This window comes from Rhagoletis pomonella, unplaced genomic scaffold (genome assembly GCF_013731165.1).
Source record: "Rhagoletis pomonella isolate Grant_MI unplaced genomic scaffold, Rhpom_1.0 Rhpom_scaffold_00132, whole genome shotgun sequence".
NCBI classification, from domain to species: domain Eukaryota; kingdom Metazoa; phylum Arthropoda; class Insecta; order Diptera; family Tephritidae; genus Rhagoletis; species Rhagoletis pomonella.
In genome coordinates, this window is record NW_023458686.1 from 116,518 (window position 1) to 135,902 (window position 19,385).

At 34.7% G+C, this 19,385-nt stretch overlaps 2 protein-coding genes across 2 annotated transcripts in view; one reads left to right on the top strand and one right to left on the bottom strand.

Annotated features, from left to right (window-relative positions):
* The window catches only part of LOC118750079 (kinesin-like protein CG14535), a 168,163-nt gene that overhangs the window by 111,123 nt on the left and 37,655 nt on the right, over positions 1-19,385 (top strand). The gene's annotated exons all lie outside the window — the stretch shown is intronic.
* Positions 7,362-9,911, bottom strand: LOC118750080. Its single transcript, XM_036484814.1, has 4 exons — positions 9,827-9,911; positions 8,033-8,099; positions 7,915-7,968; positions 7,362-7,647 (listed from the first exon to the last, which is right to left on the bottom strand). Exons 2-4 carry the CDS (start codon positions 8,097-8,099, stop codon positions 7,403-7,405), a joined length of 366 nt encoding a protein of 121 aa, XP_036340707.1. The 5' UTR covers positions 9,827-9,911; the 3' UTR covers positions 7,362-7,402.

Genomic DNA, 19,385 nt, shown 5'->3' on the forward strand with positions numbered 1-19,385 from the left:
GTGAACAAAATTAATATACCCTTGTGCACAAGTGCGCTCGGGTATAATATACAAACAACAATACATGAAGTGGTGGACAGTAGGACGGACAGAATCTGTATGTAGAAAAGCACGGCATAGACAATAACAATGTCGTTGATGTAAGTTTTTTGTAATTTGACGTAAATATGTATGCATTTGGTGTTTTTCAGTCCTGAAGATGCTTTCAGATTGAAGGCGAAATATCGACAGCAATAAATCTAATAAATAAAACTACCAAATTCTATGTTTTATTTAATAACCGGCCTGGAGCTCAAAATTAACGAATAAATTATAATAGAACGGCCAAAATCAAAAAACTAATCATGTTACTATATTTAGCTAAATTTAAGTGTGAACGAAAGCTTTTCTTAGTAAAAAAGCGACGATCGAAAAAAGCTACAAACTGTAAGAACTTAAGTACTAAATAAATAGAAATTTGGTTGCCAGTTTTGCCTATTTAAACTATGTTAAAATTTTGAAATGTTTATCCGCAACTAACTCAACTGATATGAAATTACATACTTAAGGAAATAAAATAAAGTAAAGATAATTTAAAAATAATGCATTTAGTATTCTATATATTAACTACATACATATATACATACATATTGCTATACAAATATATAAATACATACATTATTGCTATTATAATAAATAAAATTTATTACAAAACTTACAAATGCAGAAAACCTACAACAAAAATAATATTAAAATATAATTAAAAATTAATGTAAATGTATGCGTGTGTGTTATGATGAAATTCTCAACGAGACAAATCCAAACAAAAAAAGAAGTATTACAAATAAAAGTGGCTAAACTAACTTTAATGCAAATTTAAATTTAACTTTAGCTTAAACTGAGAACAATGAAGCAGAAATTGCCGACATTTTAGAGACCCAAAACAACTTTTTCTAAAAATTTTAATTTGCCTCATACGGCATTTTTCGCAAAATTAATTTGAATATAATATTGCATATCTGCAGCCCTCAAACATTGCAAACCGATTTCATGTTTTACACAAATTTTTGATGGATTTTGAAATACAAGAATTCTGCGACAACACACGTACATTCATACTTTTATATATTAACGTAAATATTATATAATAATGATATAAATACATACCAGCACAAACATATGCATGTATGTACTATAAATAAATTTATAATAACAAAAACGATTATTGATACGTAGTAAGAAATAATTGAAATTTATTATTAAAGCAACAGAAAAAAACTTGCTAAAAAATATTCTAACGAAATAACTAACGTCACAAACTAAGCGAGAAACATGTGGTAATAAACAAAATACTTTTTTAAACCACAAAAAAAATAAATGCATTTTTATATTGTTTGATGGGGGTAAATTTTGAAGAATTTTTCGTAAAGAAGCCGCTTTCGATTACACGAAAAAAGTGTTGCTTATCCACCACTATAACTGAATAGCATATCCCAAAAACGGCAGCGTAAAATGATATTGATGTTCGGTACCAAACGAAGTTTCAGGCAGGGCGACTTCGTTTCGAGTGATATCTTTAATCTGATGTTGAAGAAGATAAAAAGTATTTAAAAAAAACCGAACCGCTCATATACATTTTACTGCGAGAGCGTAAAATTGCTGGCGTATGCCGACGACATCGAAAGTACCGGTACTGTTGTGCCTTCTTGGACTTAGATAGAGAACTAAATGCGAGATCGTCTGAATGCGGATAAAGCGAAATATCTCTTGCCATCAGACAAACAGCCACAGCATGCACGTCTCTCCTCTCATGTCACTGTTAACAGTTAATATAGAAATAATAGAAAACATTGTTTATTTAGGAGCCAGCATCAACACTAATAATAATATCAGTCTTGAAATTCTACAGAGAAGCACCAACAACCAACAAGTTGTATTACTTTAGACTGAGTAGGCCCTTGAAAAGTAAAGTCCTCTCTCGTCGTACAAAAATAACTCATCATGCCTATGCTGGCGTATGCCGCGGAGAAATGGACAATGACAAAATACGAAGAAGCGGCTATTGTTAAGAATTTTGTTATCGATTTTGCTATCGATACGTTTTTATGGATTTTGTTGTCGATATTATATCTATGTAACGCTATTTGTAATTATGTCGACCTTTACTCATGTAGAGAGAAAATTAATATCAATGATTATGTTATTTTCAAATAATTTTCACATATTTTGTTGTTATCCTGTATGTACAAATATTATGACTAATTTATGTATAGCGCGTTATTATTTTTTATTTTTTTTCACCTTATCTGTGAGGACAGTGTCCGATAGATAATGAAACAAAGGAACATATAAATATTCGTTATGAGACAAACTAGATATGTAACGTAAGTTTCACTTCTCCAGTGGGGCCCAGGTTCTACCAGTCGTTCTACTTGTTTCTTGGGAAATTGTGTTTTAGTGAGGACCTATTTCAACCGAAAACCTTTTGAACATGGAAGAAGGAGGTAATTTTTATCATTACAACTAAACTTAAGTCAATTGCATTTTTTTTTTAAATTAAATTTTTAAACATTGGTATTTTTTTTAACTTGTCAAAATTTGGTTCCTTGAAATATTTATATCTACTTTTATCGTTGAACAATTAAAGCAAGAATAATTTTCTTACATTTGCTCCATTTTGATTTTCGAAGCACGAAACATGATGAGTCAGTCGTAAAATTGTAATTTTGGTAAAAATTATGTAACGAACGTAAACTATTTGACAAAGATCGATTGAAATAACTCAAACCATCGCTCTAGTTTTTGTACTCTTCTCTTTCTGTAAAAATAACTTAAAAATATAAAACGAAAGCCGAAAAGTATTCTCGAGAGTCAGTAGCTTTCATCGGAACTAGATACCCAGATTTACTTAGTTGCATACCCTTTAATTTTAAAGTCCTTGGGAGATCCTGGAATGACTATGAAACTGGAAAATAATAGTCTCTAATCGGCTTTGGCGAGAACACTTTACCGCCTTTTTTAAATTTTTAATCTATTTATTTATTTGAAATTGAAAAATCATCAACAATTTTAGTAACTGCAATTCGCACTCTTTTAGTAACTGTTATTCGCAATCAAGATCCGACATCCGTTCATGTCTTTATCTGAAAAAGTTTTTTTCGTGGACTTATAGTATAACTGGTGCATAAATATTTCACTTAAATGAATTTTTATTCTATACATCCCTAATTATGATTAAGTCTCTTGTTTTATTTTGTTAATCAGTAGACAAACACATACAATCAGTTTGACCGGTTTTACTATGCAAATACATACACCTCTAGGTACCGGCTGTATGAATGTATAAAACGCGAATCACGATGCTGGTAACAGATGAAGAGAAATGTGTCCTGTGCAATGGAACGACCAGAAGGAGCAGGACTTGGCTTCACTTCCTATTTCTAACTGGCTTGGAAGAGGAACCACTGGCGTGCTTTATTGGACCTGGCTAAAATCGTTTAAGCGATTACAGCGCTAAATTAAATAAAGAAAAAGACTGTGCACTTCCAGACCACACTGAAAATATTTTGGATACTTCACTACTTCTTTGCAGATGATTAACAACCATATTCTAACAAAGTCACAAACTTTAGCTCATCACTGCTGTAATTTCTACTGCGCCTCAAAGCTTGCCGCTGCAAAAAATATGCCGATGCAATACAAATTTTTAAATTTTTGTGTATTTTTCTAGCACTCAAAATCGAATTCTCTCGGCGCACTAGAAATCACAACAGTGATGAGCTAAGTTTTGTGACTCTGTTAGAATAGAGGGGTTACTCGTTAATCTTGTATTTGAAATCAAAATAACTGCCCGGGAAGATATTTGGAGTAGTCACATTAAGATCATTCGTTCGGCATTTTTTTCGTCGCCAATATACGTATGCATGTACTTATGTTGGCCCTGGTTTCGCGGATGATGTGATGCATTCAGTCAAAGTGTCAGATGCACTTTTTCCTACCCCAATGTTCAATCATTGCTCCAAATGTACGTCTGCAGCTCGATATCTGTGCAAAAAAATAGCTGATTACTAGTTAGTCTTACTGTCCTCACATGCCTCCTTAAATTTTATGATCCTCAGCAAGCGTTTAGTTTTTCAGATGCAGTTTATGGTAAAATAAGCGTGACTTCATCGGAATTGATTTGATTTTCACGAAGATCTTTCAGCACCTTCAGTGATCTTTTGTGAGCCATCGTTCATTTGTCCCAGATAATCAATCTACATCTCTGAAGAACCTTCGTACTGTGTTTGTGGTGTTGCAAGTTGATGTGTCGGTGATATTCATGTTCGGTGGCTATTTAAGTGCCGTTTGTGCTGTTCGTTCAACTTCTGGCAAAGTCGCTGCATTCCCATACGATGCCAATGCCTATAAACGGAATGAAAGTAAACGTTTTTTTTTTTAGAAGTTTTTAAGCATTCAGAAATTAAATGCTCATGGGTCCATGTACACCGACAACTACAACTGTTATTTTACCACGCGCTTTTTTGCAAAAGGTAACTCGACTGTAACGGGCCACCCGCCAGTAGGCGTTCATACATACATATGTACATAAGTAGTGATATACAAAGGTCGATAAGTCGCTAATAAGTCTGTGTTGTCAAGCCAAAAGTTAAGCAACCAAGACATGTTACACAAGAGGAAAAGCATGCGAATGCGTGTGCGTGTATTACTACATGGGCCACTGAATTATTGCGGCTGTCAAATATTATAATTAACACTTGCGGTAAAACTTTTGGCGTAAACGCACCTCAATTGCCAAATGAAAGGACACAAGCCACGATAATAAATGCATACATACATATGTACCTGCATACGCTTTTGCAGCGGATAGCATTTGGCGGGCTATTAGGTAGCCTGATAGGCAAATTGGCAGTTGGTGTCGATATCAACACCGCTATCATGTAGACGCATACATAAATACCTCAATTCGAGGTTGGCGTCCACAATTCATTACATTAACGTGCGTGCTCTTACACAAATGCATTTGCCTCCCTAACAGCTTTGATAGACAGACAGACAGACAGACAGTCGTTTAACAAAATATTGTTAATAGCCTTTAGGCATACAAATCGATTGGCGAACAGACAGCGGAACATATGTTAAATGGCAATTTGATACTTTTTTTGTGCTTTGCTTTTGGTTTATTGCCGCCTGTTGGCATTGCATTATAATAAATGAATGCAACAATTTACAATTACAATAATAACAAACAATAGCAATAGCTTGCAATCAAAATATTTACATATTGGCGTATTGTGTGTCGCATGGTATGCATGTATGTACATATGTATGGATTTATACATATGCATGCATGTAAGTATGCACTCTCTCCTATCGCTCGATGTGCGTAAAATTTATAGCACCCTCGAGTACATAATTCATTGGTAACAAACGGTCCTTCTTACTCTCTATCAAGTCTTCGTCCCTTCGATGCTTCGCTTGTCATGGACACCGCAATCAGTTTTCCTATTCTGTACTCATTTATTTTGTTTCTTACGGCCACTTTTATGGACTGTCCTTCAACTCCAACAAAACAGACGACAAACAATATTTCACTTTTCCCATTATAAATGCAAGTGTTTGCATACTGCAATTCATGATAGCATGTAAATATGTGCATTAGGGCGGGTTGAATTTTTTTTAATCGTATAGCAAAAACGTAAACTACATAAAAATCTAAGAAAATTCCCCGAAGAAACCATGTATCTAAACTAAAATCCTAATCCGCGCCTCTCGACTTGAAAATTTATATGGCCGCCTTTGCCAAAAAAATAAATGTTAGAAAAAATAGGTTTTTCCAAAAAGAAATCGAATTTTCTGAATAAAATTGTTTTGTAAGGTAGTTCTTTTGCACTTTGTATTTTTTCTACACTCAAATTTTTTTTTTCATTAAAAAAAATATTCACCCAAGTAAAAAATTTTCAAGTCGAGATGCGCGGATTAGGGTTTGATTTTAGACCCATGGTTTCTTCAGAGAATTTTCGTAGAATTTAATGTAGATAACGTTTTTGCTATAAGATTTTTAATTTTTTTTCATCCATACAAATCAAACCGCCCTAATGTACATATATAAGAGTGCATGTTTGTAGTGGCGATTGTTTTTGTTTGACTTTCATAATTTGTAGGCCATTGACTGTTATAGCTTTAAAGCGTCGAATGTTGCAGCTGAATAAAAACTCTCTACTTCCCAGCAAACCCTTTTGGTTTGATATCAACTTGAGACGCATTTGATATTAAATAGCCTTCTCAAATCTCCAACGTTAATTATCAACAGCATCTCAACGAGCGGATTATAGTATTCTCAACATAAAAGGCACTTTTTTTACATGAAGATTTTCTTAGTTATCAAGTTGAGAAATTGTTAATTCTCCACTTGACCCCAAATCAATTTCTCCAATTGGTATCAAATGAAAGCTTCTTTTTTATTTTATACTTTTAATACATTTTATTTTATTTTGTACTTTTGGTTACTTATTTAGATTAAAAATTATACAAAGTGCCAGCTTTTTATGATTAATTTAATTCTATGATTAATTTAATTCTTAAGGTGGTATTGTTTTTACCGTACCGTATTTAAAAAAATTTAAAAGAGAATTTAGAGTACATTTGCTTAGCAACGACTTACAAAATTAAAAGAAAATCGCATTTCAAATCGTAGTATGGTCCAATATGCACCTTCTACAAAAGGTTTTCGTAAATGATGAAAATAATTTAAATAAATAAATCCGTATTATTCCAAAAAGCAACATTAAGATATATGTGGTACACCGGACAAGTTTCAGTTAAATCCATTAAGCTATAGTTATATAAATTTAATTATAACTCATATGTGTGTATGTACGTATGCACATATTTTCACAATTCGTTTCAAAATTCATTTTTTTTCTGGGTTAATATGACATAATGGATTTATCTGAAACTTGTCAGTGGTATCACAGATATCCTAAAGTTACTTCTTGGATCTATACAGATTAAATTAAAATAAATACAATTATCGATCCAGCTTAATGCACCTTTGTGAGCATACATATACATATTTAAGTTATTTTTTATTTTCCTTTCGCTCTTTGTATGCATGCTTTTTCTGCAGACGATTATTGGCATGCTGGAAAAATGATATGACTGTCCTTTCGAACTCGCTGTTGGAAGCTGCAGTTGCAAATTTTTGATTGTACGCTTCTGAAATGATATACATATGTATATACATACAAATGTGTTTTAGTGCTGTTGTTACACTTAAAGCTCGAACGGGCGTTTTATTATTTGTTCCTTGCCAGCACAATTTTTGGGCTACTTCGTCGGTCATAATTTTCCGCCATGCTTCTTTTAAAACTTTTGATGAATTGCCACAAATTATGCTCAAAAAATCGGCAACCTAGAAAAGTCATATGCATGTTGTAATTACTTTCATGTTTAAATAGTATGCGGTTATACGCTTATTTACAAAACTTACCAAGTCATTAAATTTGTTTTCCGATTTTTCTATTTTGGCCTCAAAGTCTTTAAAATCATTTTCTTCTTTAAACGGTGTTTTCGGCATTATCGGCTTGCGTGTGCTACTCTTGGAATTGCCATTAGCTTTGACTTCTTCGAGAACGCGTTTCAGAAGCTTTTGTGTAATTTCTTGTTCTGTAAATATTAGAAATGTATATAAAATACTGGGGATATACATAAGTGCATATTGGTTGATATTAACGATTTAAGGATACATGTTTATGGACTTTTGCAAAAACAACTTATGAATCTGACTTAAGCATTTTCGCTTCCAGCCAAATAAATCGAAACAACTTCTATCTAGTTCAGAAATGCATCGAGAAAATCGCAATACGATGGATTTAGTGATAGCCCTATTATTTAGTGAAAAGTCCAACAACGTAAACACTACAATAATTTTACCTTTTAAAACATTTTCTTGAAATTTATCAATTTTTTGGTGTAACTCATCTAAATCTGAAAGATTAAAAATAATATTATTAGATATGTATATCTTTATCAAATAACAAATAAAACTCACCTTTTTTAGATATCAGCTCCTCTGCTAGTATTGCTGACGAACTAAGAAATGTGCTGTTTAAATCCATCTACATGTGAATGAAAGGTATAAATATAAATTTATTACATTCGAAATTATTAAAGACAATGATTTTCTGAGATATTTCATGTACTGAATGCTGAAATTGACAATCAGAAAACTGCAATGTGGCGCAACATTTAATATTAAAATGGGATGATTTTATAGGAATCGTAAAAAAGTCTGTTAAGTTTATAACTTCTCTGGAAATAATTTCAAAAGCACTGTCTTTTTTTGAAAGTCGTTTGAGAATAAATATTTTATTTTGGACGCTGTAAAAATTATCTGGACGTTTAAGGGATAAGTAAAAGAATTCTGTATTTATTGACTTCACTGGTCCATTTTCATCTGCTTTTTTATTTGTAATTTTTGCTGCAGAATATTGAGAGGAATATAAACTTTCCTCAAGCGGTTATATATTTGTGCAGCAATGTGATCTTTTTTATTGCATTTTCGTTTGAGTTTCGACAAAAAATTTTCGAATTTGAACGCACTTACAGACTCTAAGCATCCATGGTTCAATGCATCACTATGCAAGTGTGTAAGGCAGTGATAGTTGAATGTTAAAAAAGAATCATCATAAAAATTTGGAACTTTTTTAACAAATTCATTCAAGAGTATTTTTGCGCACGCATTGTTTTCCTTACTTTTCATTCAATAATATTCTTATGCCCAAGCTTAACATTAAGAAATGCGTATATCTTTCTACATCTAAGACTTCAGCTAAAGCGAAAATTCCTGTATATAACAGAAATGTCCTTATCTCAGTAGCCTTAAACCTTTCAATATCGCTCAGGCCACGTGGATGACGAGCAAATTCTTTTGGAACCTGATTACTTAGAAACAATAATCGAGAATTCAACAAACTTATAGTCGAGGATTTCAAAGAATAAGTTTTATTTCTCTGCCTAACCCATCCAAGAAGCAAAGATTTGGTTACACCAAGGCATACAACATGCATGTAATCATAAGGAAAAGAGTTTACAATATCGATGGGCAGTTTTTCGATAGCTGTTGACTCGATCAGTTTGTGATGATTTACGTCCAAACGGGATCGGAAACTTAAATCTGTTCTAGCGCTATGAATTTCACTATGAAAAATCATTCTATGCCCAAGGGATTCTCCTCTTTGCGTGCATTTGATACAACTAGAGAAACCAGTGTGTCCTTTAACTCCTAAAATATAGGACCTTGCTGGCGCATCGCAAATAAATGAACGACAATGAATGGAATAATGACTGCCATTGTAATCCAACCCCTTTTCTAACAGCTCCAGCAACTCGTTTACAAACCTTTGCAAATAATCATTTGGAGATAATGGTTTACTATTGCCGGAATAAGCCCCTACAACCATAACATTAGGCGTTCCATTGACATTTATTAATATTGGCCAAGTCTGCGAATTGGAACTTTTTGAAAGTGGAAGGCCGTCAATATTAACGTTAAGATGGATTTCCATCAAACTATAGGAGTTGTTTATTAAAAAATCAGTTAGTGAGTCCTCAACACCGTAGTGAATGTATTCTCCTAGTCCCATATTTTCAACAGGTGGTCTCCTAGGAGTGGATTTTAAAGTCCTTGAATCCCGTGGAAGATCACCCACGTGTTTGCACAATATTGTTAATAAACTATTGGTAGCCGCCGTTGATATATTGAATTGCACAGACCATGCCGCTAATTCAATTCTCAAATCTACAGATTTTTCGAAATCTGGAACACCATCACTTTTCGACTCACTCAATTCATCATCCGATATATTTGAAGTGGACGAGCTTGCAGTGAAAGTATCTTCTTGGCCCTGACACTCCTGACGTGTAGGAGCGGCCACTTCACGCTCTGCAAGAAGATCTACTATCTGCTTCACTTCACTTTTTAATTTCTTTCTTTGCATTGTTTCTGCCACTGAACTAAGCACTAACTTTTTTTAAGTTATTGCGCAACTCACCTTTTATTGTTTTCTTGTTGCGTTAATTTTTATTTCAGTGTTTTCACTTTTTCTACGAACATTAAAACATATGTTTCACCGCTGTTGCCAGATCAACACTTTTGCAAAGGAAACATAAGCGCTGCCAGAAAGCTGTTAAAAATTTCTCAAATATTCCTCAACTTAAGGGCAAATTGAGGAATAGGGTTTGAGAAAAGGATAATTCTCAAATGGTAAGGAATGTTGAAACTCAACTTAAGGGCAAATTGAGGAATAGGGTTAGAGAAAATGATAATTCTCAAATGGTAAGGAATGTTGAAACTCAACTTGAAAATTAAGGGTTTCTCAAACGTTGGAGAATATTTTTTCTTGTGTTTGCTGGGTTGTTAATGTTTTGAATGCTTAAGTGGTTGTTTCAAATCTAACCGGCTATAATATTAAAGCCGAAGCAGTCGATATGACCACAATGTCCCAAAGAAAATGCGTAGCGTAGTTGGCCAGAGAAATTGGATAGCCGTAGAAGCTGCCGGTGAACTAAAGAAAATCGTTGTGTAAACTGTTACTTTCAGTCTTAGTGCCGACACCTCCACTAAGTTTTTTGCAACTATTTAAGCAAATTGTAGCAACCATTGCGGATAGACAAGCATGTGGCAAGAATAGGGCTCCTATATAATGGAACTCGTCGCAGCTGTCAACAAGAATATGGCGAGGAAGGCATACAGCAGTTATTTTTTTAATTACCAAGCTTAGAGCAGGGCTTCCAGACGTCTTGGTTTTCCAGTATTTGTGCTAGTTTTAGACAAATAGTACTGGTGTTCTGGTCCACACTTAGATTTTTCTGGTCAATTTGGCAGATTTATGCTGTGAAAATGTGTTAAGACTTCAAATGCTTGTAGAAATTTATTTTTTTGCGTAAGAAAGCTCTTTTTTAACAGCCATTCAGGGAAGCCTGTGGGCCATTCGTCTTTTGCGCCAATGTGCCGCCAGAATTACAACTTAGAAGCTTTTTTGCAATTCTGTACTTTATTTTGTAGCATAGTTATGAGCATCAGACTGTGAAAAGTGGCTCGTAAAATTTTTGGGTTACTTATGTCCCATTCTTCATATCGTAAAAATGGTTAGTTGAACCTGAGACCACTATCATGAAACCATCGTAATATTATATATAGTAAATAAACAAAAGTGCGAAGAGGATAGCAACTGACGGAGCAACTTGTTTAAGCATTCTTGGTTTTGTAAATTGGTTATGAAAGACGACTGCTGACTGATGATTTCCTCCAGTAGTAGGGCCGTTTCTCAGGAAACTATTTAAATTTATCTGGCCTTTAAATACTACTTTTGTTCTAAAAAATGCGTTTGCAGGGAATATAAATTATAAAGGCACCTTGAAAAAACGGCTCTGTAAGGTCCTCTGCGTTTGTAGTTCTACGCATGCAGCCTATTAAAACTAGTCAAAAAAATATTACGATATATGGAGGTACGTTGACCTATGTACTCACTATTATAAACAATATTAAATTTTCTGTAAGTTTTCATATTCATGGTCCTCTGCAATAACGGCACAACTCAAGATTCCATGTTTTTGAGTTATACAGCGGATTAGGTTTATAAATAACCATATTCGTCTGTAGCAAATCGACATAGGCTTAGTTGTTACCAATTCGGCAGAAGCATAGTTTTGCCATTTCTCACAAAATCGTAGTAGCCAATTTTTGCTACTGAACAGTGGCACATGTCTCACAGTTATCGTGAATATTGGCATAAGTCAAAAACTCTCGATATGTTAGTCATGCTTTTATGTGAAATAACGACACTTTTCGTATTGTGCCGTTGTTTAGCAACACAAATGTAATTTTTTTCGTTTAACTACTTACGAGTTCTTACTAAAAAAAAAAATGCAAAAAAAAAAAAAAATGCAGGTTAAAAGGCTTACTATAAGTTGGTTATTTTAATCAATTGATATTTTTCCTGCAGGGATACTATAGATATGTACATTAGGGTGGTCCAAAAATTCATGTAAATAAGTAAAGTCGATATTTTTATGCTCTCACCCCCTAGCATTGTTCTAAATCGAAAAAACAATTATTTTTATGAAAAAATATTTAGAAGCCGCTCAAAGCGTGCAAAACTGTCCATGTATTTTATACGGGGAAAAAAACAACTTTTCATAGATACGATATAGAATTCCTAAAAAACAATATTTTTCGATCGGAAAACTATGTTCCTCTGCAGAAAATTTCCAATAATAATACCAAATTGTTTATTTAACCATTTCTTTTTAGTAACTATAATTTATAGGTTCGCTAAAAAATCCCCCAAAAACCCCGAAAATACAATGGGGGGACCAATAAAAAATCGTTAGTGTTAAAAAATGGTTAAACAAACAATTGGGTATTTATTATTGAAAGCCTCCTGAAGAGAACCAGAGTTTTCCGATTGAAAAATATTGATTTTCAAGAATTTTATACTATTACCATGAAAGGTTGTTTTTTCTCCTCACATAAAATATATGAAAAACTTTGAGCGCTTTGTATTACAAAGTTTGTAAATATTTTTTGATTTCAAAATAAAAAAATGGGGGTGTACTTTTTTCATTATATTAAGAACAATCCTAAGGGGTGAGAGTAATTAAATTCCGACTTTACTTGTTTTGGACCACCCTAATATACATACATATGTATATGTCTACATAGAGCTGCTGGTGCACTGCAGCTTATGTGTTTGGAATAATAATTTGTTGGCCGGCGGCAGTCGAAGAGATATCTTTTGACTACGGTGTAGAGGAAGTCATTGCACAGCTTTGTCGCCATTCGAATGTGGTCATAACTAAAAATTAGCTCTGCACTGCGGTAAAATAAACGCGACAGGCCGATGAGTATCAAAGAATTTAAATTCAAGTAACTAAAAAAAAATTGCTTGAAATCCAGTATTTTTGCCCTTTCTGTGAAATTTTTTTAGGAGGACTTCATGATTAAGGAACCTATTAATGTGAAAACATATTTAAAATAAAGTGAGGTGGTCCCGATATTGTTGGCTATGCAGACTTTCAAACAATTATAATTAGGGAAGAACTGCCTCAGATGAGTGTTGTCTAACTGGTGTCCCGCGGAGGTTCGCAGCATAAAACCTCTCAAAGCTGTCAGAAAAGATGCGATGCTAACTTTGGTTCATCATCTTTAGATAAACATGCTTTCAATTTCTAATGAGTTCAAATAACTATGAACAACGCTTAATGCAAAAAAAAACAAAATGGAATTCACATCTTAATAAGACCACAATTGAAGCTTAATGTTCCGCTTAAGCCCGTAGAAGCTTTTCTCACAGTAAATATATAGTATACATAGATCGTCTTTGCTGCATCCAAGGCCGTATATTTGTTTCTTTAGGGATGTGCCGGATATAGATTTTGCCGAATAACCGGATTCCGGATATCCTGTAAAAAATAACAGCCGGATTCGGATATCCGATCAGATATCCGGTAGACTGCTGCCCTTAATAAATTTCACAATATTGTTTTTTTGCCGGCTCGAGTTCACCTCGACCTCCGCACCGTTTCTGATGCTACAGAATTTACCACTTCGAAAACACAATTACGCACACATCTGTGCGATGCTATCGCTGTGAAAAATGGCACCTTATAAACAAACAAAAAACAATCTTCATCAAATTCTTTGCTTTTGAACAATCAAGATGTTGTGTTTTCTCACGTTAATTTTTGTTTAAATTATACAGAACCCGCCTATAAACCTTTTTCGTTTCCGAACGCGTAGGTCTGCAATTTCGGCACGACAAAATGAAGAGCTGTAAATGTTCCAATAAATAGTCGCGGCATTGTTGTAATTTTTTCGGAACACATTCGCACCGTTTCAAAACTCGTCTTTTTGCTGACGCCAATAAGGCTAAAAACTGGGTTGTTGATGAACTAATTCGAAATTATAAATCTGTTAGCATGGAGAAACCAGTTGAATCATATGAAAAATGCCGAATTATAGTGAAAACTTCCATCAAAGATCGAGCTAACGAAGATATTTGGCAATGCTTTAAGGAAATCGCCAACGGCTCTGATGCTGATTCTAGTGTTTCTAGTGATATGGATAGCCAAATGATTGGTAGACAAGGCAGCGAACGTACAAGATAAAAGGCAGCGATTTATGAACTAGAAATAGAGAAATATTTGCAGCTACCTCTTATATCCAGACAAGAAGATCCCTTAACTTGGTGGAAGTATAGCCGCAAAGAATTTCCAAATTTGTTTACACTGGCAATGAAGTATCTCTGCGCGCCACCTTCCTCAGTGAACTCGGAAAGAGTATTTAGTGCATCGGGTAACATTTATGTTGAAAATAAAAATAGGTTGTTGCCCGATAATGCGGAAATGCTTCTTTTCATAATGAACAAGTAAGAAAGTCTAAGTTCGGGCGGAGCCGAACATTAAATACCCGGCGCAAGTATTAAATATATGTTTTCCACCTTTCCGAAAGCTACCGCTACATGATAAGCCGGGGTGTATACATTTTAAGTAAATTAGCGTCCTTAAATTTCGAAATATTGAAGTTTCAAGCATATCTGAAATTTACCGTTATATGAAAATTTTGAAACAGAATTTGATTCCAAGGGATTTTATAAATAACATCAAGAGATGAATGAAGAGATCATTACACTGGTGGTAAATTTTAAAGTTTTTAAATATCACAGCTAAACGACTAAACACGTAAACTTAACTTAGGCCTCTAGATTACGATGCCGTTTTCAGAAAATCCGTATCACGTCAAAATTTTGAGATGTTTAGGAGGGACATTTTAGAGCTCTGAAAGTGAAATTTTCGGCGTTTATAACACTTTTCTGAGGCTTTGAACTTTTTTGTGTGCAAACGCTTTGATAGCTGACTTTACTTAACTGGGACCTTTTAAATTCAATGACGTCCATATTTTGCCACATTGGTTCCAGTTTACGAGATAACGGTACTTCAAAATTTGCTTAAATTTTAACTTTAACTTCATAAAATTCCCTCAGTTTTAAAGTTATTTTACTAAAATTGTTCACGTGTCCGTTTTTAGATATTACCTTGACTATTTTTAAAAATCGTCGAAATCGGTTCACTATAAAACATAGCTCCCATACAAGTGATTGCTCAGATATGTGGTTTTGCGCAATAACTCATATGTTGTTTCGTAATACTTTTCAATTTTATTTGATTGTACACTATTTGTACCTGAACTTGGGTACTTTTCAATTCCATTCCGTAATTTTGCAGTAGATGAAAAATTTTCATACATTCGCATTACATTTTTCTGCAACTCCACTAAGCAGTGAGCAGTGAGTGACCTTCAAACCACTTGAGAGCATATTTAATTTCACATCAGTGTCGCATACATAAAATTAGTGCCGCACTATGAAAATTTCCATGATACAAAAAATAAGGGTAGTTTCATTACTACTATTTTTTGATTATAAAGTAGATTTTTGACATTTCTCCAGACTTAAACATTAAGCATAGCTTTGCCACATTGAAATATTTTGATAGGGGAGATTTTCTTTTAAATATTTGGGAGTAAAATTTACATACAAACAATAGTAAGTTGATGTGTTCGATAACCAAATTTGAACGTTTTTCTCAAGCATTTAAAAGATCCTTTGAATAAAATCGATGTGCAGAAACGAAGAAATAAAATAACATCTAGTTTTGAAAAATTTATTTATTAAAAAAGCTGTTTTTCATTTTATTTTAAACAAAATAAATAAATTTACATAACAAAATTCTTTTTTTTTTCTTGGTTAAATAGTCCGAAGAAGATGTATTGTTAGATATTTCGTCATTAAAGCATAGTCCGAAACCAGGATTCGGAGAAGGTTGAATGGTCCCATTGCCCTCACAATGAAAGGAGTCACAATTCAGAGTTCTCCGGAAGTGAAGTCTCTTACTCTGGATACAAAACTATCGTGGAAATCTAACGAGAAACACAAAACTTCTAAAGAATGGGCAGCATTTTGGCAATGTAAACTGGTCTTTGGTAAAACGTGGGGTGTGCCACCATAGGGAATCCTCTGGATTTATACCTCTATGATCAGACCCATAATTAGCTATGCGTCAGTGGTATAGTGGAGCAGATTCTCAATCAAGAGCGTGGGAAGTCTGCTTGCAAAACTTCAAAGAACTACTGCCGTGTGAGGTACGAAAGATTTTTCTACAACACGTGGCGTGGCTCTTGCACTGCTGATGCACTGCTGCACTTACCGTCAGTTTGTCTCTTCATACGTGGGGAAGCTTTAAAGACCACCTGCAGACTAAAAAGAAACAGATGCTGAACACTGAGTGGGCCAGGCGGAAATTGATAGCGGCAGAGATATGAGCACTTGTGTCTTTTCAAAGCCACAGATAGTACGCCACCTTTACCTTTGTTGAAGGGATTCTGGGGAAACTTTCCATTATGGCCGTTCGTTAAAGGTGCGGTGGGCGAAGGCGGAGTGGGCAAAGGGGGAGTGGGCGTGGCAACCGACCTTTTTGGAGAGGGCATGAACCGCCATTGACAAAAATGCAACCCCCGACCATCTAGGCCCACTATGGTTCCCTACGGACCCCTTAGAAAAATGGCCAAAAATGGCAATTTTTACTTGCATCCACAGTATTCTTGCGTAGAATTACTTTCTGCGTAGGAGGCCTATAATTCCCTTTCTGTGAGGTAAACCTGGGGCTGCCGCCCCTGTGATGTCTATTTTGGTTACTGGGTGTTTTATATGAATGTGTTGTATATAAAAATGTATTGTGCAAATGAATACTTAATATTTTTCAAGCGAATAAACGCAAATGAAAATTGTGACTTTTGGCAATTTTTCTAAGGGGTCCCTAGGGAACCATAGGGGACCTAGGTGGTCGCGGGGTACATTTTTGTCAATGGCGGTTCATTCCCTGTCCAAAAAGGTGGGTTAAAGGTGCCACGCCTACTTACCGTTCGTCCACCGCCCCTTTAACGAACGGCCATAAAGGAAATCCAACCCGGGATTCTATAATGTTGAGTTCGCTGAGGCGGAATGCTGGTTTAATACCAGCACTAAGCCCGGACATAATCGAATATCATGAAAATTTCCTGCACAGAAGGAGAAAGTAAATAAAATTAAATAAATACAAAGAAAAATGACAAGCATAACGTCTTTGTCATTCGTACAATTTTCAAATTTACCTAATTTCGTAAATGTTTGTTTTGATTTTTTTTTTTACAAATTACATACCAAAAGTATTCCGACATGCATGCAAATCAGAACAACGCGGTATCGTTTCGGTAAGTCGAAAATACCGGAGGAAAAATGTCGATCAGATGTTATACCGAGTAATGTGAAAAAGCTCAATACATCGGGTGCTGATGTTATGCTCCAATACAGAATTGGATTATATATCAAACGCGTGGAAAATATTGATGGAAACCTTCATCTCTAAGGTTGGAAAGAAGATCCATCCAAAATCCTTAAGGCCCATCCGCCTTCTTTCGTTTGTACTTAAAGGTTAAAAGGTTGTAGATATCTAAGTAAGAACTTGGGCCGTATTAATCTACCGTTTACATTGATGTCAGCACGCATATTTGGCTGGCCGTTCTACGAAAAGGAAAAGCTAAAAAAGTAATAATACAGCTAGATGCGCCTTTCTGAAAACGGAAATTCTGCCATAAACAGTACGCTGTAGAGCTGGAAAAACGTCGATGTTTACGCACATCGATGTTTCGATGATTTTGAGGGAGCAACACCGATGTATCGATGCATCGACTTTTTTAAATGGCGAATTTTTTAAATGTTAGCTGAATTCATTAACGCATATATGCAAACCATCAGTCTCTTCAATTTCACAACCATACAAGATAAATGAGTTCAATTTGGACTTTGATTTGAAAGAGAGTGATATTTTGCATTATTGTGTTTATAAACACTGCCATTTACAATAGCTGAAAATTTATTAAGAGTCTTGTAGATTTCCATTTGTCGATTTCTTAATAATTCATATTAAGATTTCAGTAAAATAGAATTCGAATTATTGCGATCTACGTTCAAAAACACATTTATATACATACATATACATAAGATGAAAGATTTTCATTGAAAACACACACATAAACACAGTCCTACAAAGAAGCCTGCGACTTTACGATTTAAAATTAAATTTTTTTATTGATTGAGCTTTGCACTACGATTGTTTATTAGGAAAAATTTAAAAGGCAAAGAAAACAAGTAAGAAAGTCTAAGTTCGGGCGGAGCCGAACATTAAATACCCGGCGCAAGTATTAAATATATGTTTTCCACCTTTCCGAAAGCTACCGCTACATGATAAGCCGGGGTGTATACATTTTAAGTAAATTAGCGTCCTTAAATTTCGAAATATTGAAGTTTCAAGCATATCTGAAATTTACCGTTATATGAAAAGCGGCCTCAATTTTAGTCCGATTTCAACAATTTTCAACGGTTTGCTTTTATGTGGCAAGCACAATAACCATACCGAGTTTGGTACAAATTGCTAGAACGGTTAGCGAGATACATATATGTGATCACAAGTGGGCAGTGCTACGCCCATTTTCCAAAATTTTGTCATAAACGTATTTCTTGGCAAAGAATTGTTGCAATCATCAATTTTGAATAAATTAGCTTCAATATTTACTGATTTATCGAGGATTTTGTATTTCTCGAAATTACCGTTATATGGGATGTGGGCGTGGTTATTGTCCGATTTTAAAAATTTTCGGCCATTTGGTATGCTGTATCAAAGCCAACAACTGTGCCAAGTTTGGAAGAAATTTGTGTAGCGGTTACCAAGATATACACATGTAACCATAAGTGGGCGTGGCTACGCCCATTTGCCAAAATTTTGTAATATTCTTATTTTTCGTCTAAAACTCATTGCAAATATCAATTTTGAGTGAATTATCTTCAGTAGTTACTAAAATATCGCAGTTTTCGTTTTTCTGAAAATTACCGTTATATGGGAGGTAGGCGTGGTTATTGTCCGATTTTGGAAGAAATTGGTGCAGCGGTTACCAAGATATACACATGTAACCATAAGTGGGCGTGGCTACGCCCATTTTCCAAAAATTTATAATATTCATGTTTTCCGTCTGAAACTCATTGTAAGTATCAATTTTGAGTGAATTATCTTCAGTAGTTACTAAAATATCGCAGTTTTCGTATTTCTTAAAATTACCGTTATATGGGAGGTAGGCGTGGTTATTATCCAATTTCGCCCATTTTCAATACCATCCGTCCCACGCCCAAAAGAAGTTCACGTACCAAGTTCCGTTAAGATATCTCAATTTTTACTCGAGTTATCGTGTGCACAGACGGACGGACGGACGGACGGACGGACGGACGGACGGACGGACGGACGGACGGACGGAC

Excerpts from the sequence above, each read along its gene's own strand:
- LOC118750080 (XM_036484814.1), bottom strand. The coding sequence starts at position 8,099 with ATGGATTTAAACAGCACATTTCTTAGTTCGTCAGCAATACTAGCAGAG. Across the intron at positions 7,969-8,032 it reads GGAGCTGATATCTAAAAAAG|ATTTAGATGAGTTACACCAA; the intron begins GTGAGTTTTATT and ends TTAATCTTTCAG. Across the intron at positions 7,648-7,914 it reads TCAAGAAAATGTTTTAAAAG|AACAAGAAATTACACAAAAG; the intron begins GTAAAATTATTG and ends TAATATTTACAG.